The sequence below is a fragment of the Tetranychus urticae genome, chromosome 2 (genome assembly GCF_039701765.1).
Source record: "Tetranychus urticae isolate SD_2017Ah chromosome 2, NJAU_TeUrti_SD_1.0, whole genome shotgun sequence".
Lineage (NCBI taxonomy): Eukaryota > Metazoa > Arthropoda > Arachnida > Trombidiformes > Tetranychidae > Tetranychus > Tetranychus urticae.
In genome coordinates, this window is record NC_142959.1 from 4,968,470 (window position 1) to 4,983,588 (window position 15,119).

Consider the following 15,119-nt stretch of genomic DNA (forward strand, 5'->3'; position numbering starts at 1 on the left):
AAGTGAATGATCCATCTAAACCAGCTTCATTTGTTAATTTTTTGATAACAACTTTATCACTTTTCATAGTTGATTAACAATACAATTGTAATTATTTGCCGATTTGGCCACTTAGTATTCAATCTATTCAATAAAATGACAAGTTAAACGTAAATAATTTAGATTAAAATAAGACAAATAAGATACAAAACCGACAGTTTATTTGGTGTTTACCAGGTTGGGCGCGTTTATTTTGCCAATTTAAAACTATCATAAAATGATAATTTATAAATCTATTTTGATTGTTAGCTATGATGTTGAATCTTTATTGAATATGGTGATTTTAGGTCTTGAGTACTAGTGACAGTCTTTTGCGCTTTAAAAAAAGGTCTTCTTTTAACATATTCCTTGGATTCCGCACCATATCCGATTAGAAACGCTACTTACAAGGTAAACAGAGCTAATAGTGTTTGGTATGATAAAACAACATTCAGGGGATCTAATATGAATATTATCTTTCTCAATGAATCAGTTGAGCTTGGACTTGAGTCGATCAGAGAAATGTTCTAATTGTTCAAATGGTCTCAATTTTATGTTCTAAGAGAAGTCTTACGAGATAATAGCCATGATTTGACTTCTGGTTCGAGAAATAGACTGAGTTTCCTAGCAATTCAGGTTCCTACGAAAATCATGTTCTATCAGGGTGATCAAAAAACAGAATCCGTACTCTGGAGCATTGTGGAAGAGTCGAGCTCTGAGGGATTTTTAGGGGCATAAGAGGATTAAAAATTTATTTGGTCGACAGTTTTGGATGAAATCGCTTTCAAACTTCGATTGTCAGGGTTTTTTCATTTATAATTTGGAGATTTAAATTGTCGATTGAATGAGTTGTACTCGGTAAAACAAATGTTTGCGATCAGTCATGATCCTAAGTCTTATTGTACTTAATAATCAAAACAAGAGTTTATTTACAATTGGCAAAATAAACACGCCCAACCTGGTAAGCTTGCACTCATAACGACTTTAGCGAAAGAAAAAGCGGTTTAAAAGAAGAAACGAAAAGAAAAGAAAAAGAAAGAGATACAGCGACCTCTACCTGGTTTGCCCGTACTACTGGTTTGCCTTTAGTTTGGTTTAGGTTTTAATCAGCTTTTTGTATCATCTTTTGCTGGTTCTTCATTTCCACTTTTGGGTAGTTCATCATTGAAAAGCTCACAATCAAGTTAACCCTTCACCATCATCTTGACAATGGATACCAACCGAACGTGGGAACCATCACCAAGTTATTCACAATTTTTAACAGAGAGTAGTAATTTTGTTCGTATTAATTTCCACCAATTGGTCAACAATTATTCATTTCCAGAGGACACAGTTAAAGATTTGAGCAAGTGTTTAACCAATCTTGATCGTTATGATTACATACTCATGTTTGTTTTGGCAATCTTCTGGACCATAGTGCGGAATATTTTAACCACCAATCTTTTCAAGGTAATTCACCTCCAAAATTTTCTCATTTTGTCTTTGTCTTAACTTTAACCTTTCTTAATCATCTGGATATTTTTTTTCTTTTCTAGTTAATAGTTGCCATAGTTTTCCTTTAAATCTTCAATTTTTTTTTCTTCAAAAATCTGGAATGAGTTTACATTTCTATTTCAAGAATGTGTGCAATTATATTTTGTAATACGGACAAAGAGAAACCTCAAAAATTAGCGATATCAAAGTTTAATGATCTTCGTGAGTCTATTGAGGAAACTAATCTCAGCTCTCCTTACCTGTACATTGTCTTTCTTTTTAGCTTTCTTTTTGGCCCTCTCTTACCTTTTCTCTCTTTCTCTCACGCATACATCTCTCTTTTTTCAAGTTCAATGTAACCAGTTGTCACTGTAAAATCTTGTCTGTATGATAATTAATTTTCCAAGCAAACCTGTTCCGGGTTTATGTTAAAATCTTATTTTTCTTTTTAATATGATGATCCCGTAATTTTAGAAGCATGAAAGACTTCTGATCTCATTGGAAAGCTATGAGACCTTAGCAGCTATTCCATACCCTGATTTGTCTAATGAGCTTGAACTCAAGTACTATGGATAGAAATTTCAATCAGTTTACTTTATGGATTAGTTTCTTCTGAGCAATTCTTGATTGAGACACATTTCAAGCGCTATTAAAGACGATTATTTAGATTAAAATGTATTGTCTGTGATCTGTTGTATCGCTTCAATAGTAATTGCTCGTTCTTCTTCCTTTAACTTCATCTATTTATCAATTGATTGAATCTTGTCAAACACCTCTAAGCAAGTCCACCTTTAACATTTTAAGCCTGGTTTGTTGGGCCTTCTCTCAGGTCAAACATAACTTTCTTGATTACCTTTTTTCATTTTATCTTATTTTCTTTTTTTATCAACAGCCTATTGCCCGTTACTACAGATTACCAAAGCAAGAAAGAGAAAAATTACCCGAAAGTGCCTGGAAATTCATTTTTTATCTATCAACATGGTGTTACACTGCATACATTTTACTATGGCAATCAGGAACCAACTACTTCTACAAACCCACCGATGTTTGGAAAGGTAACCATGAATTCAGTTTTTGGAAATAATTGAGATAAGACTTCTGGTGTTATAAATAACCTTAGATTAATCAACCACCAATGATGACTACCTCTTTAAAATGACATTTGATTTCAATCCTTTTTTCATCTTTACAGACTATTCCATGTCCCTGGATGTTCCGAAAGATGTCTACGCTATTTATATCGTTGAAATTAGCTTCTATCTCCATTCGCTCTATGCAACTATATTTGTTGATCATTGGAGGCGAGATACATTGGTCTTGATGGGTCATCACATTGTTACATCATTACTTCTTGTCTTCTCCCTCTCAATCAGGTAATTTTTTTACTCTAATCCCACTCCTGACTATTGCTACATATCAAATAATCATTGGTGCACTCAGGATTTATTTAGCTCGAGGCTTTGAACTGTTTTAAGAATTAAGATGAATGAAAAAAAAGGATGAAAAAGCTTCACCATTTTTCATATCTTGATGGGCATACTATTACGATCTGAGTTATAAACCTTTTATTTCTGATAATAATTATGATAATGATGAACAAATCAGATGTTAAGGTAGGTTAGATTCTGAAAAAAAAGTTGGTTCTATCATGAGAAGAAAGATAATCATCTATCATAAGAAGATGAAATGAAGTATAGAGACCTGGTTACTGTTTTTACAGTTTATTTCAAGTTGAACGTCCTTAGTAAGAAAAAATGGCACTACTCTTAAAACATTGTTCAGTTTTTAACAACAATCAAATTTAAAGGAAACAATACAATGTCTTTTATGGGATGTTTGCATAATCACTATAGCCATTTCAAAGTTGAAAAGGTTTACACATGTTGTAGTTTGAATCTTTTGTGTTTAATCATGCTGTTACTTTTATCATAACCAGAATATTAACTTCTTTTTATCTGCAACAACAGCATTATTCATTCATTTCTGCAGTGCTTATCAATTTTCTTTGATTCTTTTTGAATGTTTGCTCAATCATCTAATCCATAGTTTTTATTCACTTCCCTCACCGATCTTTACAGATGCCATCGAGCTGGATTAATTGCTATTTTTCTTCATGATGCTTGTGATATCCTCCTGGAAGGAACTAAAACCTGTCTTTATTTCAAGAGACAAAATAACAAGAATATTAATATCTTTGAATTATTGGCCAACATTGGTTTCTGCTGTTTCACGGTTACTTGGTTTGTAACTCGACTTTATTGGTTTCCATTGAGAAATGTTTTCATTTCTTCAATTTACGTCCATCAACATGGAATCCAAGTACCATTTCCACTTTTTCTCAATTCGCTTCTCTACATTTTACTCACAATGAATCTTTATTGGTTTTCCGTAAGTTAATTGAATACCAAAGGCGTTAATAATTTTTATTTAATGAAATACTCTTTTCCTTTTTTATAGTTTATCATTAAACTTCTTTACAAAGTGGTAACCGGTCAAGTTAAAGAAATCGAAGACAACCGAGAATATGAACACGATGAAACTAATAATACAAGTACAGAGTCAAAGGAAGAAATCAAAAAGTAAGAAATTGATTCGTGCTAAAAAATTGTCTATTGATATAGCTGAACAATTCATTTAATTGATATTTTGATTTTTTTCACAGTGAGGTGCAACAAAAGGTGAAGACGTTTATTAAAGATGGATCTTCAACTGTTTTCTTATTAAACCAACGGAAAGTAGATCCAAGTGTAGGTCGATCTGAATAGGAATGAATTACAACCTGGCGATATAATCGTTTTTTTGAGATCAAATTTTTACTCATTGTAATTTTATGTAACGACAAACGCCATCAACCCCTTTCAAGTCAATCAATCATCTTTCATTTCATTTTCGAATTTGAATTCTATTTTCAAATCAACTCAAAAATAGACTCCTCAATCATGCCAACAATTAATTCTATTTTGTAGTTTATAAATAAATTTTATTGACAATGGGTTTTGTAATATTTTTATATCTCACAAAGAAACTTATAACAATTATTTAACTGATACATTAAATTGCGTTAAATTACATTGAATCACGTCTATATGCGTAAACACTTCCACTAATTAAGGAAAAGGCCTTACTGGTACGATTTGATTCGGGAAATTTCATGATAAATCGATAGAAATAAGTTAAAAAAGATGTTTGGTAAAGCGTTAGGACTTCAAATCTTCGCTATAATTTTTATTCCGATTTCAAGTCTAACCAGGCCTATTGTATGAACTGAAACTATGAAAGATTGCCATTCTGAAGTTGAGAGTAACATTCACTTTGTTTGCCTTTTGTGAATTTATTTGTTTCTGTCATTTTTAGTTCATAACTACATAACAATAAATCTTGCTTAATCAGAGATCTTTTGAATTATAAATCCTATAAAAGTGACTTCAATTTATCAATTCATAGGATTATCTTGTTAGTTAAAATAGCAGAATAATTTTACTAGAGTTTCTAACAATCAAATATCCAGTCTTGACTCCAAAATAAAACAAGTTCAACTTTAGCGCTCACAAGCATCTCTATAGAAACAGAATGGTTTAAGTTTTTAAATTTTTTTCGCCAAAACTTGCTATAAAACATTCTGCGGCAAGTAACAAAGTTTAATCATCATTAGTTCATAAGTCCATTAAATTCTCATCTATTTTATAATAATTTCTGACGATTGATTAACCCGCTTTTATCTACACTCATTAGTGAAACGGTACCATGAAAGTGAAACAATTGGACGAGAACAAAATAAATCGTTTGATTAGTAAAATTGACTCTGGACAAGATGAATTATATGGTTATGACGAGGAGAAAAAAATTCTTGAAAATGTCCTCAACAAAACTTTTAAAAATGGTGAATCAAGCAGTGTAATTATCTATGGGTGTCGTGGTTCTGGTAAAACATGCTTATTGGATCATTGTTTAAAAAAGAAGGTTACTTCATCTTCTCGTAGACGCACCATAATCAAATTGGATGGTGCGATACATAATACTGATGCTTTGGCCCTTTCTGTGATAGCTCAATGTGTGGATATTCCTGTGACTAATGCTTCACAAATAGGTACTGCACTTCAAGAAAAAATTTCATCCTCAAAGACTATCAAAACATTTTGTTTTATTTTAAACGAGATTGACATCTTTTGTCGCCGACAGCAAACGCTGTTGTACACTCTTTTTGATGCCGTTCACTACGTGCCTGGTATATGTTTGATTGGATTAACAGCTAAAGCTGATTGTACTGATTATGTTGAAAAAAGAGTTAGATCCAGAATGTCTTACCAAACAATTGTATTGTCATCACCTTTTAAAAACCAAAAAGAATACTTTGATTACGTGAAAAATTACCTTGAAGGTGCTTTCAGTGACAGTATATTGAAACCGCTTGTTTTCAGACAATACAAGAAATCACGAACGCCTGGTGATATGAAAAAATTCATGCTTGATTTACTTCTTAGCTGTGATAGTTTGACTGCATCAAAATCTTTAACCAATGACCGCAAAGTTCAACTACTGGAATCGTTATCCTTTCTTGAATTGGCTGTTGTTTGCTTGATCTCTAAGAAACTCTCGGACTCTGGGAAAACTTTTTTCCGACCCATAGAGATCGCACCTTTACTTCGTAACATTCCTGCACAAATCTCACACTCTAAAGAGCTGTTTCTGTTTGTTTTACATCGTCTAATCGATTATGGATTGCTTTTTATAAATCCTGGTCAAAGATACAATTCTTACATCTCTGATTGGACTTCTTTATCTTTAAATGCTGACCTAGAACTACTCAAATTTGTTCTAAATAAGAACAAGAAAGATTTGCCTACAAACTTTCTCCATGTTTTAGAAACAACAGCTTGAAAGTTCACCTTACTTTCTACCTGCTATCTGATTTTAAATCTATCATAAAGTGCCATTGTAGATTTTCATATTTTTAATAATTAATAAATTTTATATTCCTCAAAAATGAATTAATTTTTAATTGCAGTTGAGTGTAAATTGCTTATGATGATTAAACATGAGATCGTCTATAATCATTAACAATATCAGTTGAAAAAATAGTCTTGGAAATTACAGGGACAACCTTTTCGCAGCACGCAAAAAGGCGAATTTCGGAATATAAAGTAATTTTCTTTTCATTGATGATCCTGATCTGGCAAACTTTTTTTCAGACAAGCTTTTAATCGCTTTAATCAATCGTGGGCTTGGTTTTGAATCACAAGACACAAACGATTCATCTTCAGAGTCATCTTTTAATGACACGAAATCTGATTCATCCTTGACATCTTCATCTTCACTCTCGTCATCCGATTTTTCAATTATCGTACACTCGTAAGAAATGCCCAATGCTTCTAATTTCTGTATAGCTTCCTTTATCAATTTGATTTTCTTTGCTTTGAGCTTCTTCCATTCAGCATTATTCTTAGATTTTCCACTAATTTTCTTATGAGTAGTAATTGAAGATACTTTTGGTTTTTTCCAATTCTTGAAGACACCTTTTGGAAGTTTTCCGGGTTGTACAACTTCACCTGAAAGATAAATAAACAAATATTAGAGCCAGTCAAAATTAAGTGATGAAAGATGAAGAAACAAACATGAAGAAAACAATACTCACATTTTAATAACTTTTCAAACATAAGGTAATTGTCCATAGTATGAGCTACTATCTTAGCGACATCATCATATGCAAATTCAACGAAAGCAATCCCTTTGCTTTTTAAATACTGTAATTTCAAAAGACAAGATTAGATAGAGTAAGTGATAATTTGCTCAAAATTAGACAGCATTAAAAACACACTTACTTTTCTGCTTCTCAATAATTTGAGACGAGTTACAGGACCAAATTGTGAGAAAAATTCCATCATTTCCTTTTCATAGAAACCATGGGGGACATTTTTAACCATGATCACTCTACTATTTGCACTTTTAGTCATGTTGTTAAATTAAATTTTAAACCGATAAAAAATCAAATCAAATAATTGAAATTATTGAGACGCACGTGTTGATTTAAACACAAATCAAAGCCAGCTGGCCGAGGAACTTGTAGCCACCTATCGGACTTTTCTTCGACGCGCGAATTTTTCTTTCAAGCAAATAAATAAACTCTTGAATCTCTCTAACAGTCAAATTTAAATCTATTGGTAATATTATTTCAAATTCAAAACTTATCAATTGCGGTAAAAATGTTTGGAAAGCTAAAAATAGCTCATATGAACGTAACAATCTATTAAATCTTAAAGAAATTGTTTACATCGTTGATTACATTCGACTATATCATCGATAATTGATTGCGATAAATAATTTGGATCAACGGGATGCTCTAAAATATCTTCTACTATATCAGCAGCTGGTTTGCCACCACCATGAGCTAGAACACGAGTTTGGTAGATGTGACCAGCTTCTTTGGAAAAAGGATCGGCTGAAAAATATTTGGTCCAAATTAACCGAGAAACTGATCTTGAAATTAAATAAGAATAATATTTGGCTCCATAACCGACTAGATGACCAAATCTCAATTGCCAAGCAATATCAGGTGAGTAGCCAAATTGGTAATATTTTTCACACACTTTCATGGCTTGTGCATTTGTTGAATTCGACCCCAATAATGGATCTCTTCCGTGGTACGCTTGATCGAGAGCTGCATAGAAAAGTTGAAGTTGCGTTTCACTTGCATTAAAAAACTTTTTTGAAGCGATCCATGTTGATAAAAGGTTATCAGGAATAGGTTGATCATTCGCGTAGTGTTTTGCAAAAGTAGAAACAACTCGAGGATCTTGAATAAAGTATTCCATTAGAATTGAAGGAACTTCAGCTAAATCAGTTGAGCACCTTGTTCCGGTTGTGTGTTGAAAAGGTGTACGAGCTAGAATTGAATGAACGGCGTGACCCATTTCATGAAATAAATTGTCAACCATGTGCGGTGATAGAAGTGTAGGTATAAAGGAGTTCGATTTGGGTAAGCTCAAAACTAAAACAACAATCGGATTTTGATAATTTCCATCGGATAATTGACATCCTCCTCTTATAGTGAAATGACAATCTTGGTGGGGCTTTCCATCTCGTTCAAAGAAATCACAATAAATTGAACCCAGTTCTTGTTTATGTTCATCATAAACATTCAATTTAATCACATCAGGATGCCATAATTCACCTGCACGTGGAGCACAGTACTCTAAATGAATGTTGAACAAAGATTTAAAAATGTGATTCAAGCCATCCATGCAAACACCAAGTGAAAAATAAGATAAAGTTTCCTGGAGAGCACTACTCAATCTTGAGTATTTAAAATTTTCAATTAAGTATTGAGGATCCCAAGGTTTAACTTCGGATGCAGAAGGATCTAGTTTCTTTTTGATTGATAACATTAAATTATAGTCATTAGCTGCTAATGGCTTCAATGAATCGGAAAGAGTCTCTAGAAAAGAATTAACTTGGGCCACTGATTCAAATATTCCTCCTCTTATGGCTCTTTCACCAAAAGAAGGGAAACCACACAAATTTGCCAAAGCGAATCGAGCGGTTAGCATTTGAAGTAAAAGTTTTTCTCGGTGCTCATCGGGTTTGTAGAACAGTTTAAAAGCAATTTCTCTGAGATCTTCGTCTGATGAGCTAGTGAAAAGGCCACGAATAGATAGGTTATAACCGTCAACAGGAAATTTATCTTGATATTTTTTAGGGACTTCTTCTTTAGGAACTAGAGTTGGTTCAGAGACTCGACTGACAAAATATCCTCCAATATGCAAGATGAAATCATTCAGTTGAACCACTTTGTCACGATCTTGGTCATTCAAGTGAACTCCTGACTGCTCAAAATCATGTAAAAACAATCTAGCAACTTCTTTATCTACATCTGTGGTTGGCACAACATCTCCATTATCAACAACCTTTTTCAAACAATCGTACAATTCTCTATGTACATTAAGTTTTTCCACTTCTCGACTGATTTTGATAGAAGCATCAGTAGCATTTTTGCGAAATCTAATAAAAAATAAAGTTAAGAATTAGATAACTTGAACAATTTTAAACGATGAGTAATTAATAAAGTGAACTGAAATTAAAAGAATATTGAATGATATTTACAATGGATCTGGATGACCAATGCGGACAAATTCAGCAAGATCTGCAACTTTACACAGACTATTGGACATCTCGTCAAATATTTCAACCATTTTACGAGTCCTGTTTTTACTTAAGGCTTCATATAACAGCTCGTAAGACTTAGCTTTAGCACCTTCACTAAACTCCATAAAACCCGAAGCATCTGCAAGTTCCTCGATCCCAAACAATCCTTTATTATCCCAACCATCGCCAAAGAAACTTGGTTTGGCTGGAGCTATTTCATTGAAATAGGGTTTCAAGCTAGTGCAAAAGCACCTACGAACTAGATTACCAAAAGGTTGTCTCATAATTGTTGAGTGTTTTCGATGTCAAAAGAAATTAAAGTTTCGAGTTTACAACCACATTTGTAGCTCATGTTGCACAATATAGAAAGCAACAAAAGTAAAATAATGTACAGCTGATCAGACAACACATCGTTCATCACATTTCCAACACCGGTTTTTTCAAGTTAGATAAACTTATTTGAATCAATGAAAACAGGACTCCTCTACCATGTTATATAGACCAATTCAATTCGGAATGACATTACCGACCAGAATTTTTTTTAATTTTAATGAAAGATTATCAAAAGACATTTTATTTACAGTCGAGATGAATAAATTGCGACTTTAATCACAAAAAAAATCATCAATGATAAACATCAAAGACAGTACAACACTTGAGACATAAGATTGACGATATTGACCTTATGGGTCAGCGTGAAACCTTTGAATGTTGATATCAATAAAAAATTATCAAAACAAAATAGTTTAATCGGTTAAATTGTCAAAATTTAAATTATCCATCTGTGACACCATCTATGATCTAATCTAGAAACTTAAATTCATAATCGGCGATTTATGCGATTGCGTGGTAAATTTATTTATTTTTTTACTCTTTTGCCATTTGTTGCTGAAAGGTTGCATTTAACAGTTGAATTGATTGAATTTAAATTCTGATTTACATCTTTAAGGACTATTTGTTTATATCTTGGAAATTTAATTTATATCACCCTGTTAATTGTTGTTTAAATAAGGACTACCTGTAAATGAATGAGTGAATATTGATTTGTGAAGGCTATTTACCTGTGTGTTATATAATCTTCAACTATTTACTCTCACCGTATTGCTACTTTTCTCATCACTCATCTCCACCTTTGTCACTAACTATAATCCTGTGAGAATTTGCTTTTTCTATTTCTCGTGATTATTCTCATTCACATTGGTGAGCAACGATTAAGAAAAGGTGAAAAGATGATCGAGCTTGAGGAAAAATTGAAAAAAGCTTTGATAACTAATTCTCAGCTTGACAATGAAAAGAACACCTACTCGTATCAAGTGGAATTACTTAAAGATGATCTGGAAGAGTTACAAGAAAATTACTACCGGTTACAACGTGAATTGAAGGAAAAGTCTAGGGTGAGAAATATTTACTATCCTGATATCCTTTATTACCATTTTCGGTTTCATTATTCATTATGATAAATGTAGTGTTGTTGTTATTACTTTTTTCATGTTTCATTTTTTACAGGTATATGATCTGCTGAGTCGCGATTACAAAGAACTCAAGGATAGGCATAAATATCTTGAGGAATGCATCAAACAAAGGGACAGTTTAATTGAGGTTAGTGTTTTTGATGGATGACGTAAAAAAACAACCTAACTTCTCTTTCATTATGAACTCAGGATGATTTGAGCGTTTTCATTATATTTTTTTTCTGCACAATCAGCCCCACCTTTCAATCTTCATTTGTTGTTTTTGACTTCATCTTTTTTTTCTTGTTTCTTTTCCCCTTTTCTCTTTTACATTCCAGGAGCGAGGTTTAGTCTTTGTTGAAGGATCCAACCTGTTGGCTCCCTTATCAACACCCCGTGATTCACTTAGTGACACCAGTGAAAAAAGGGTTAATGGTGAAACCGGTGAAAGTTCATTTTCAAGCTCAAGAGATGAACCTCGAAAGTTAGGGGCAACTTTAATTTCAAGAGAAGTTGCTGAATTATTCGATTCTATAGAAGGAGCTTCTCTGGAGGAGAAACTGAGAACCATAGCTCAAGAAAAGATTGAATTAGTTCAAGAAATTGAACAATTAAAAAGAGACCTGGAAGACGAGAAACAGAAAAGTTTACAACTCCAAGGAATATGTCAAATGTATAGCAATCATTCTGTGAATGGCTCCGAGAGTGAGCTAGTCGAAGCTCAAAGTAAGGAAATCGAAAGTAAAACAAGATCGTTCAATATAATCTCATTAAGCTGCTTAAAACAAGAAGTAACAGGCTGTTAACATTAATGTGTGATAAAATTTTTAACCCTGTGATCGGGTTGAAGGTTTTTTCATTACTTCAACATTCGTACATATTCTCATTGCCTGCCTTTGTCAACCTAGATGGCAGACAAAGTTTTATTGGCACCAGTCTCTCAACTTAGAATTAGAGAGTCCATTAAACTCATGAAATGAAGATGATATAACAGCCAAGATGTGTTGCCAAACTATCTTAGTCGGATGAACAGCAGCTTAATATAAATAACAATATTCACCTTCGTGATGGTCTATGTGTAACTCCTAATTCTCACTCTTTTTTTTCTTTCATTTGTTTTATACAGGAGAGAATAACAAACTGCTTTATGAATACAAATTTAAACTGAAAAAAGCCGAACAAGAAATCATTACCTTGCAAAACACTGTTTCCCGAGTTGAAATGCAAGTAGAAAGGTACAAAAAACAGCTTGAACAGGCTGAAAAATCTGAAGATGAATTGAAAACTGACAAAAGAAAAATTCTCAGAGAGGTAAACTTTATTCCAATTTTGCTTCCATCCTCTTAACATATGATGATAACAACTTATATCACCATTTCCATCTCTTGTTTATTTCCTAGTTTAAACTTTCCCTTTTTTACTACTTATTTAATTATCATTGAACATTCGAACTCACTTGTATAATTTTATCACGTTTTTTTCAGTTCCGAGAGGCTCAAGCAAGAATTGAAGAACTGGAGACATCAAATGCACATTTACAAAAGCGTATCGATAAACTTAAAAATAATCGCATTGCTGTGATTAATTCGTGATCAAGCACTCGTTACCTTTCCTTTTTCATAAAATTTATCTCCATCCCTACTATTTTCTTCCTCTTTCAATTTCCTTTTCTTGTTCCATCCTTTCTTTTCTGGCTAGTTCAATTTCTATCTCCATAGTCAAATATAATGATATATATCTTTCTGATAATTGCTGACTCCGGAGACAAAGAAAAAAGACGATGCAGATACAAACAAGAAGGAAGGATATAACAAAAGAAAAAAGAATCCTAGAAATATCTGTGAATTAATGTGAATTTTTGTGAATACATCTGATTATACTGAAACAGTCTTCACCATCTAATAATCTTTGAATTTAAACAAACGAAGGATGGAGAAGAAACAGCCAACAAAACCAATAACACCAGCGAAGGAGAAAATCTTATACAAATACAGATTGTGAATTACTCCATCATCAATTTTATTTCATCAAAACAACAAAGCAAAAAACCATTACTCGTTGGAAAAAAAGAATCAACAAAAAGATCAAGAAAGCGTTACAACCTTAATTTTTTGTCTCTTTATCCATTTTTTTCTAATCTGATTCAATCTTCCTAACCTTTCCTTTCCTCTTGTCAAGAGACTGTGATCAAACGACAAGACTTTGGCCCTCAGCAGACAAGATTGCAGAATAAATCTCTAAATTGTGCCAAAAATAACGGCTAAAGGCTTAAAAATACATGAAAATAGTGATCCTGTATCATTATTATTATTAATATTATTATTATATACTAATTATTACTATTATATTATAAATGTATACATTTTGTTTTTTGATTGTTGTAAAAAGAAATGAAAATGTTGTCAGTGTATTCTACTTATGCATACAAACATATATATATTATAAAATAATTGTAATGTAATGTCCATAAAATTAACAAGAGTAATCAAAGAAACATTTGATCAACCAAACAGTTGAATGATCATGATGACCATTGGGTTTTTTTTTCGTGAAAGTAAAATTCATGCAAAGTCATTCTCTGGTTAAAGAGAGGTTCCATTAAAGACTCATTAAGAATGTTAAATCACAATTTAGACATGAAGCAATTTAAATAGCTTTAAAACAGGGGCTGATTGACAGGCAAAAAATTTCCTAATTCCCAATCAAATAACTACAAAAAACCGAACAAAACAAAAAATCAACAAAAAATTGATGTTAACAATAATTTCCATTATTTGTGACTCAATGGAAAACCAGAAAATCAAATGAACATGTTTTTTCATGTATTTCTAATCAGATGAATAATCCTTTCTTGAATAAGACTAGTTATGAATAGTAAATAGTCAATTAACCATAAATACTTGAACAATACGATCAATTATTAAATTAGTATTTGACATTCGAATGTCAAAATTGTTCAAATGTTCGGTTGCTTGAAAACCCAAAACTGTTTCCAATTTTGATTCAACTATGAATCAATTTCCATATTTTTGCTTATAACTCAATCATTTTCAACAATTTAATGGCTCGGTATCGATTAAGAGGAAAAAATATATCAAGATAGATTGTGGGTCAAGACAACTTGTTGATGAACCATTCAAATGATAACCAACTTACCATGTTAGCCACACTGAATTATGACTTGATTCATTAGTGCCCATTTGGTTTGCAATCAATATTGCAATCAAACATGATTAGTAATAATAGTTATTATATCGGTAATGATACAGCTTGATTACATGATTCGGTAAATTCATGAAGATCAATAGCAATCATTCAATTTTTAAAAATGAAACAAAAAAATTGATTTGATTTTCATAAACCAGTGTTGGCCAAACTGTAACAAAACTAGCTCAATTGTAAATTAGTTATTAATGTCGTATGTCAATGAACCAATAATCTAATCATGTTAAAAATCAAGATCATGATCATTGGGTTAAGAAAGGAGTATCAAGTAAAAGACATTTTGTAATAAATCAAATTCACAGAGATTGTTAACTAAAACTGGTATTGAACTGGTTTCACGACAGATTCATCATGTCAAGACTTTGTAATACAAAGCACATGGACGATGAACATGATATCCAGGTTAACAATTAGATTATCAAGTAATCAGGTAACCTTGGATGAAATGGTAATGACATTAACAGCTAATATTGACTGAAATGTAAAAACATTCACCGCTCCATTCAATCAACCAGAGGATTGTTGGGATTGATAAATGGCGATAGGATTGGTGAGAGTTAACGATTCTTGCCCGAGTTAATGAAACAATTGAAAAACCAGAATATCTTATGAAAGAGATTGTTATTGGGTAAGGAATAAATTTGGGTTATTTGGACCCAATTTTTGATCAGAGAGGCAAAGGAGTGGTAGGAGTAGGAGGTAAGATGATAATGAAAAGAGATGGAGTTTCTGAAAGTGTCTGATGAAAGTGAAAGGTAAGCAAAATAAAGGTGATGAAGAAAGAGAAAGAGAAAGTTGATTTTTAAAAGAGGA

At 32.3% G+C, this 15,119-nt stretch overlaps 5 protein-coding genes across 6 annotated transcripts; 3 read left to right on the plus strand and 2 right to left on the minus strand.

The window, feature by feature from the left end:
- The first annotated feature begins 1,133 nt into the window (after nucleotides 1–1,133).
- On the plus strand, nucleotides 1,134–4,567 carry LOC107366570 (ceramide synthase 1). The gene is made up of 6 exons (XM_015934201.3): nucleotides 1,134–1,467; nucleotides 2,384–2,546; nucleotides 2,684–2,864; nucleotides 3,570–3,879; nucleotides 3,949–4,070; nucleotides 4,154–4,567. Exons 1-6 carry the CDS (start codon nucleotides 1,228–1,230, stop codon nucleotides 4,254–4,256), a joined length of 1,119 nt encoding a protein of 372 aa, XP_015789687.1. The 5' UTR covers nucleotides 1,134–1,227; the 3' UTR covers nucleotides 4,257–4,567.
- A 574-nt stretch (nucleotides 4,568–5,141) lies between these two features.
- Orc4 (origin recognition complex subunit 4) lies at nucleotides 5,142–6,475 on the plus strand. Its single transcript, XM_015934012.3, has one exon. It carries the CDS (start codon nucleotides 5,236–5,238, stop codon nucleotides 6,367–6,369), a length of 1,134 nt encoding a protein of 377 aa, XP_015789498.1. The 5' UTR covers nucleotides 5,142–5,235; the 3' UTR covers nucleotides 6,370–6,475.
- Nucleotides 6,469–7,529, minus strand: LOC107366419 (MKI67 FHA domain-interacting nucleolar phosphoprotein-like). The gene is made up of 3 exons (XM_015934016.3): nucleotides 7,311–7,529; nucleotides 7,124–7,232; nucleotides 6,469–7,037 (listed from the first exon to the last, which is right to left on the minus strand). The coding sequence occupies exons 1-3, from the start codon at nucleotides 7,440–7,442 to the stop codon at nucleotides 6,580–6,582; spliced, it is 699 nt and encodes a 232-aa protein (XP_015789502.1). The 5' UTR covers nucleotides 7,443–7,529; the 3' UTR covers nucleotides 6,469–6,579.
- A 96-nt stretch (nucleotides 7,530–7,625) lies between these two features.
- LOC107366416 (mitochondrial intermediate peptidase) lies at nucleotides 7,626–10,008 on the minus strand. Its single transcript, XM_015934011.3, has 2 exons — nucleotides 9,589–10,008; nucleotides 7,626–9,486 (listed from the first exon to the last, which is right to left on the minus strand). Exons 1-2 carry the CDS (start codon nucleotides 9,912–9,914, stop codon nucleotides 7,743–7,745), a joined length of 2,070 nt encoding a protein of 689 aa, XP_015789497.1. The 5' UTR covers nucleotides 9,915–10,008; the 3' UTR covers nucleotides 7,626–7,742.
- Nucleotides 10,009–10,519: 511 nt separating this feature from the next.
- LOC107366418 (leucine-rich repeat flightless-interacting protein 2) lies at nucleotides 10,520–13,591 on the plus strand. 2 transcript variants are annotated; one of them, XM_015934014.3, is made up of 5 exons: nucleotides 10,520–11,024; nucleotides 11,137–11,229; nucleotides 11,420–11,822; nucleotides 12,208–12,392; nucleotides 12,566–13,591. In XM_015934014.3, exons 1-5 carry the CDS (start codon nucleotides 10,860–10,862, stop codon nucleotides 12,671–12,673), a joined length of 954 nt encoding a protein of 317 aa, XP_015789500.1. In that variant the 5' UTR covers nucleotides 10,520–10,859; the 3' UTR covers nucleotides 12,674–13,591. The 2 variants fall into 2 exon arrangements, with proteins under 2 accessions (XP_015789500.1, XP_015789501.1); XM_015934015.3 differs by having other exon boundaries at nucleotides 11,420–11,807.
- The last annotated feature ends 1,528 nt before the right edge of the window (nucleotides 13,592–15,119 follow it).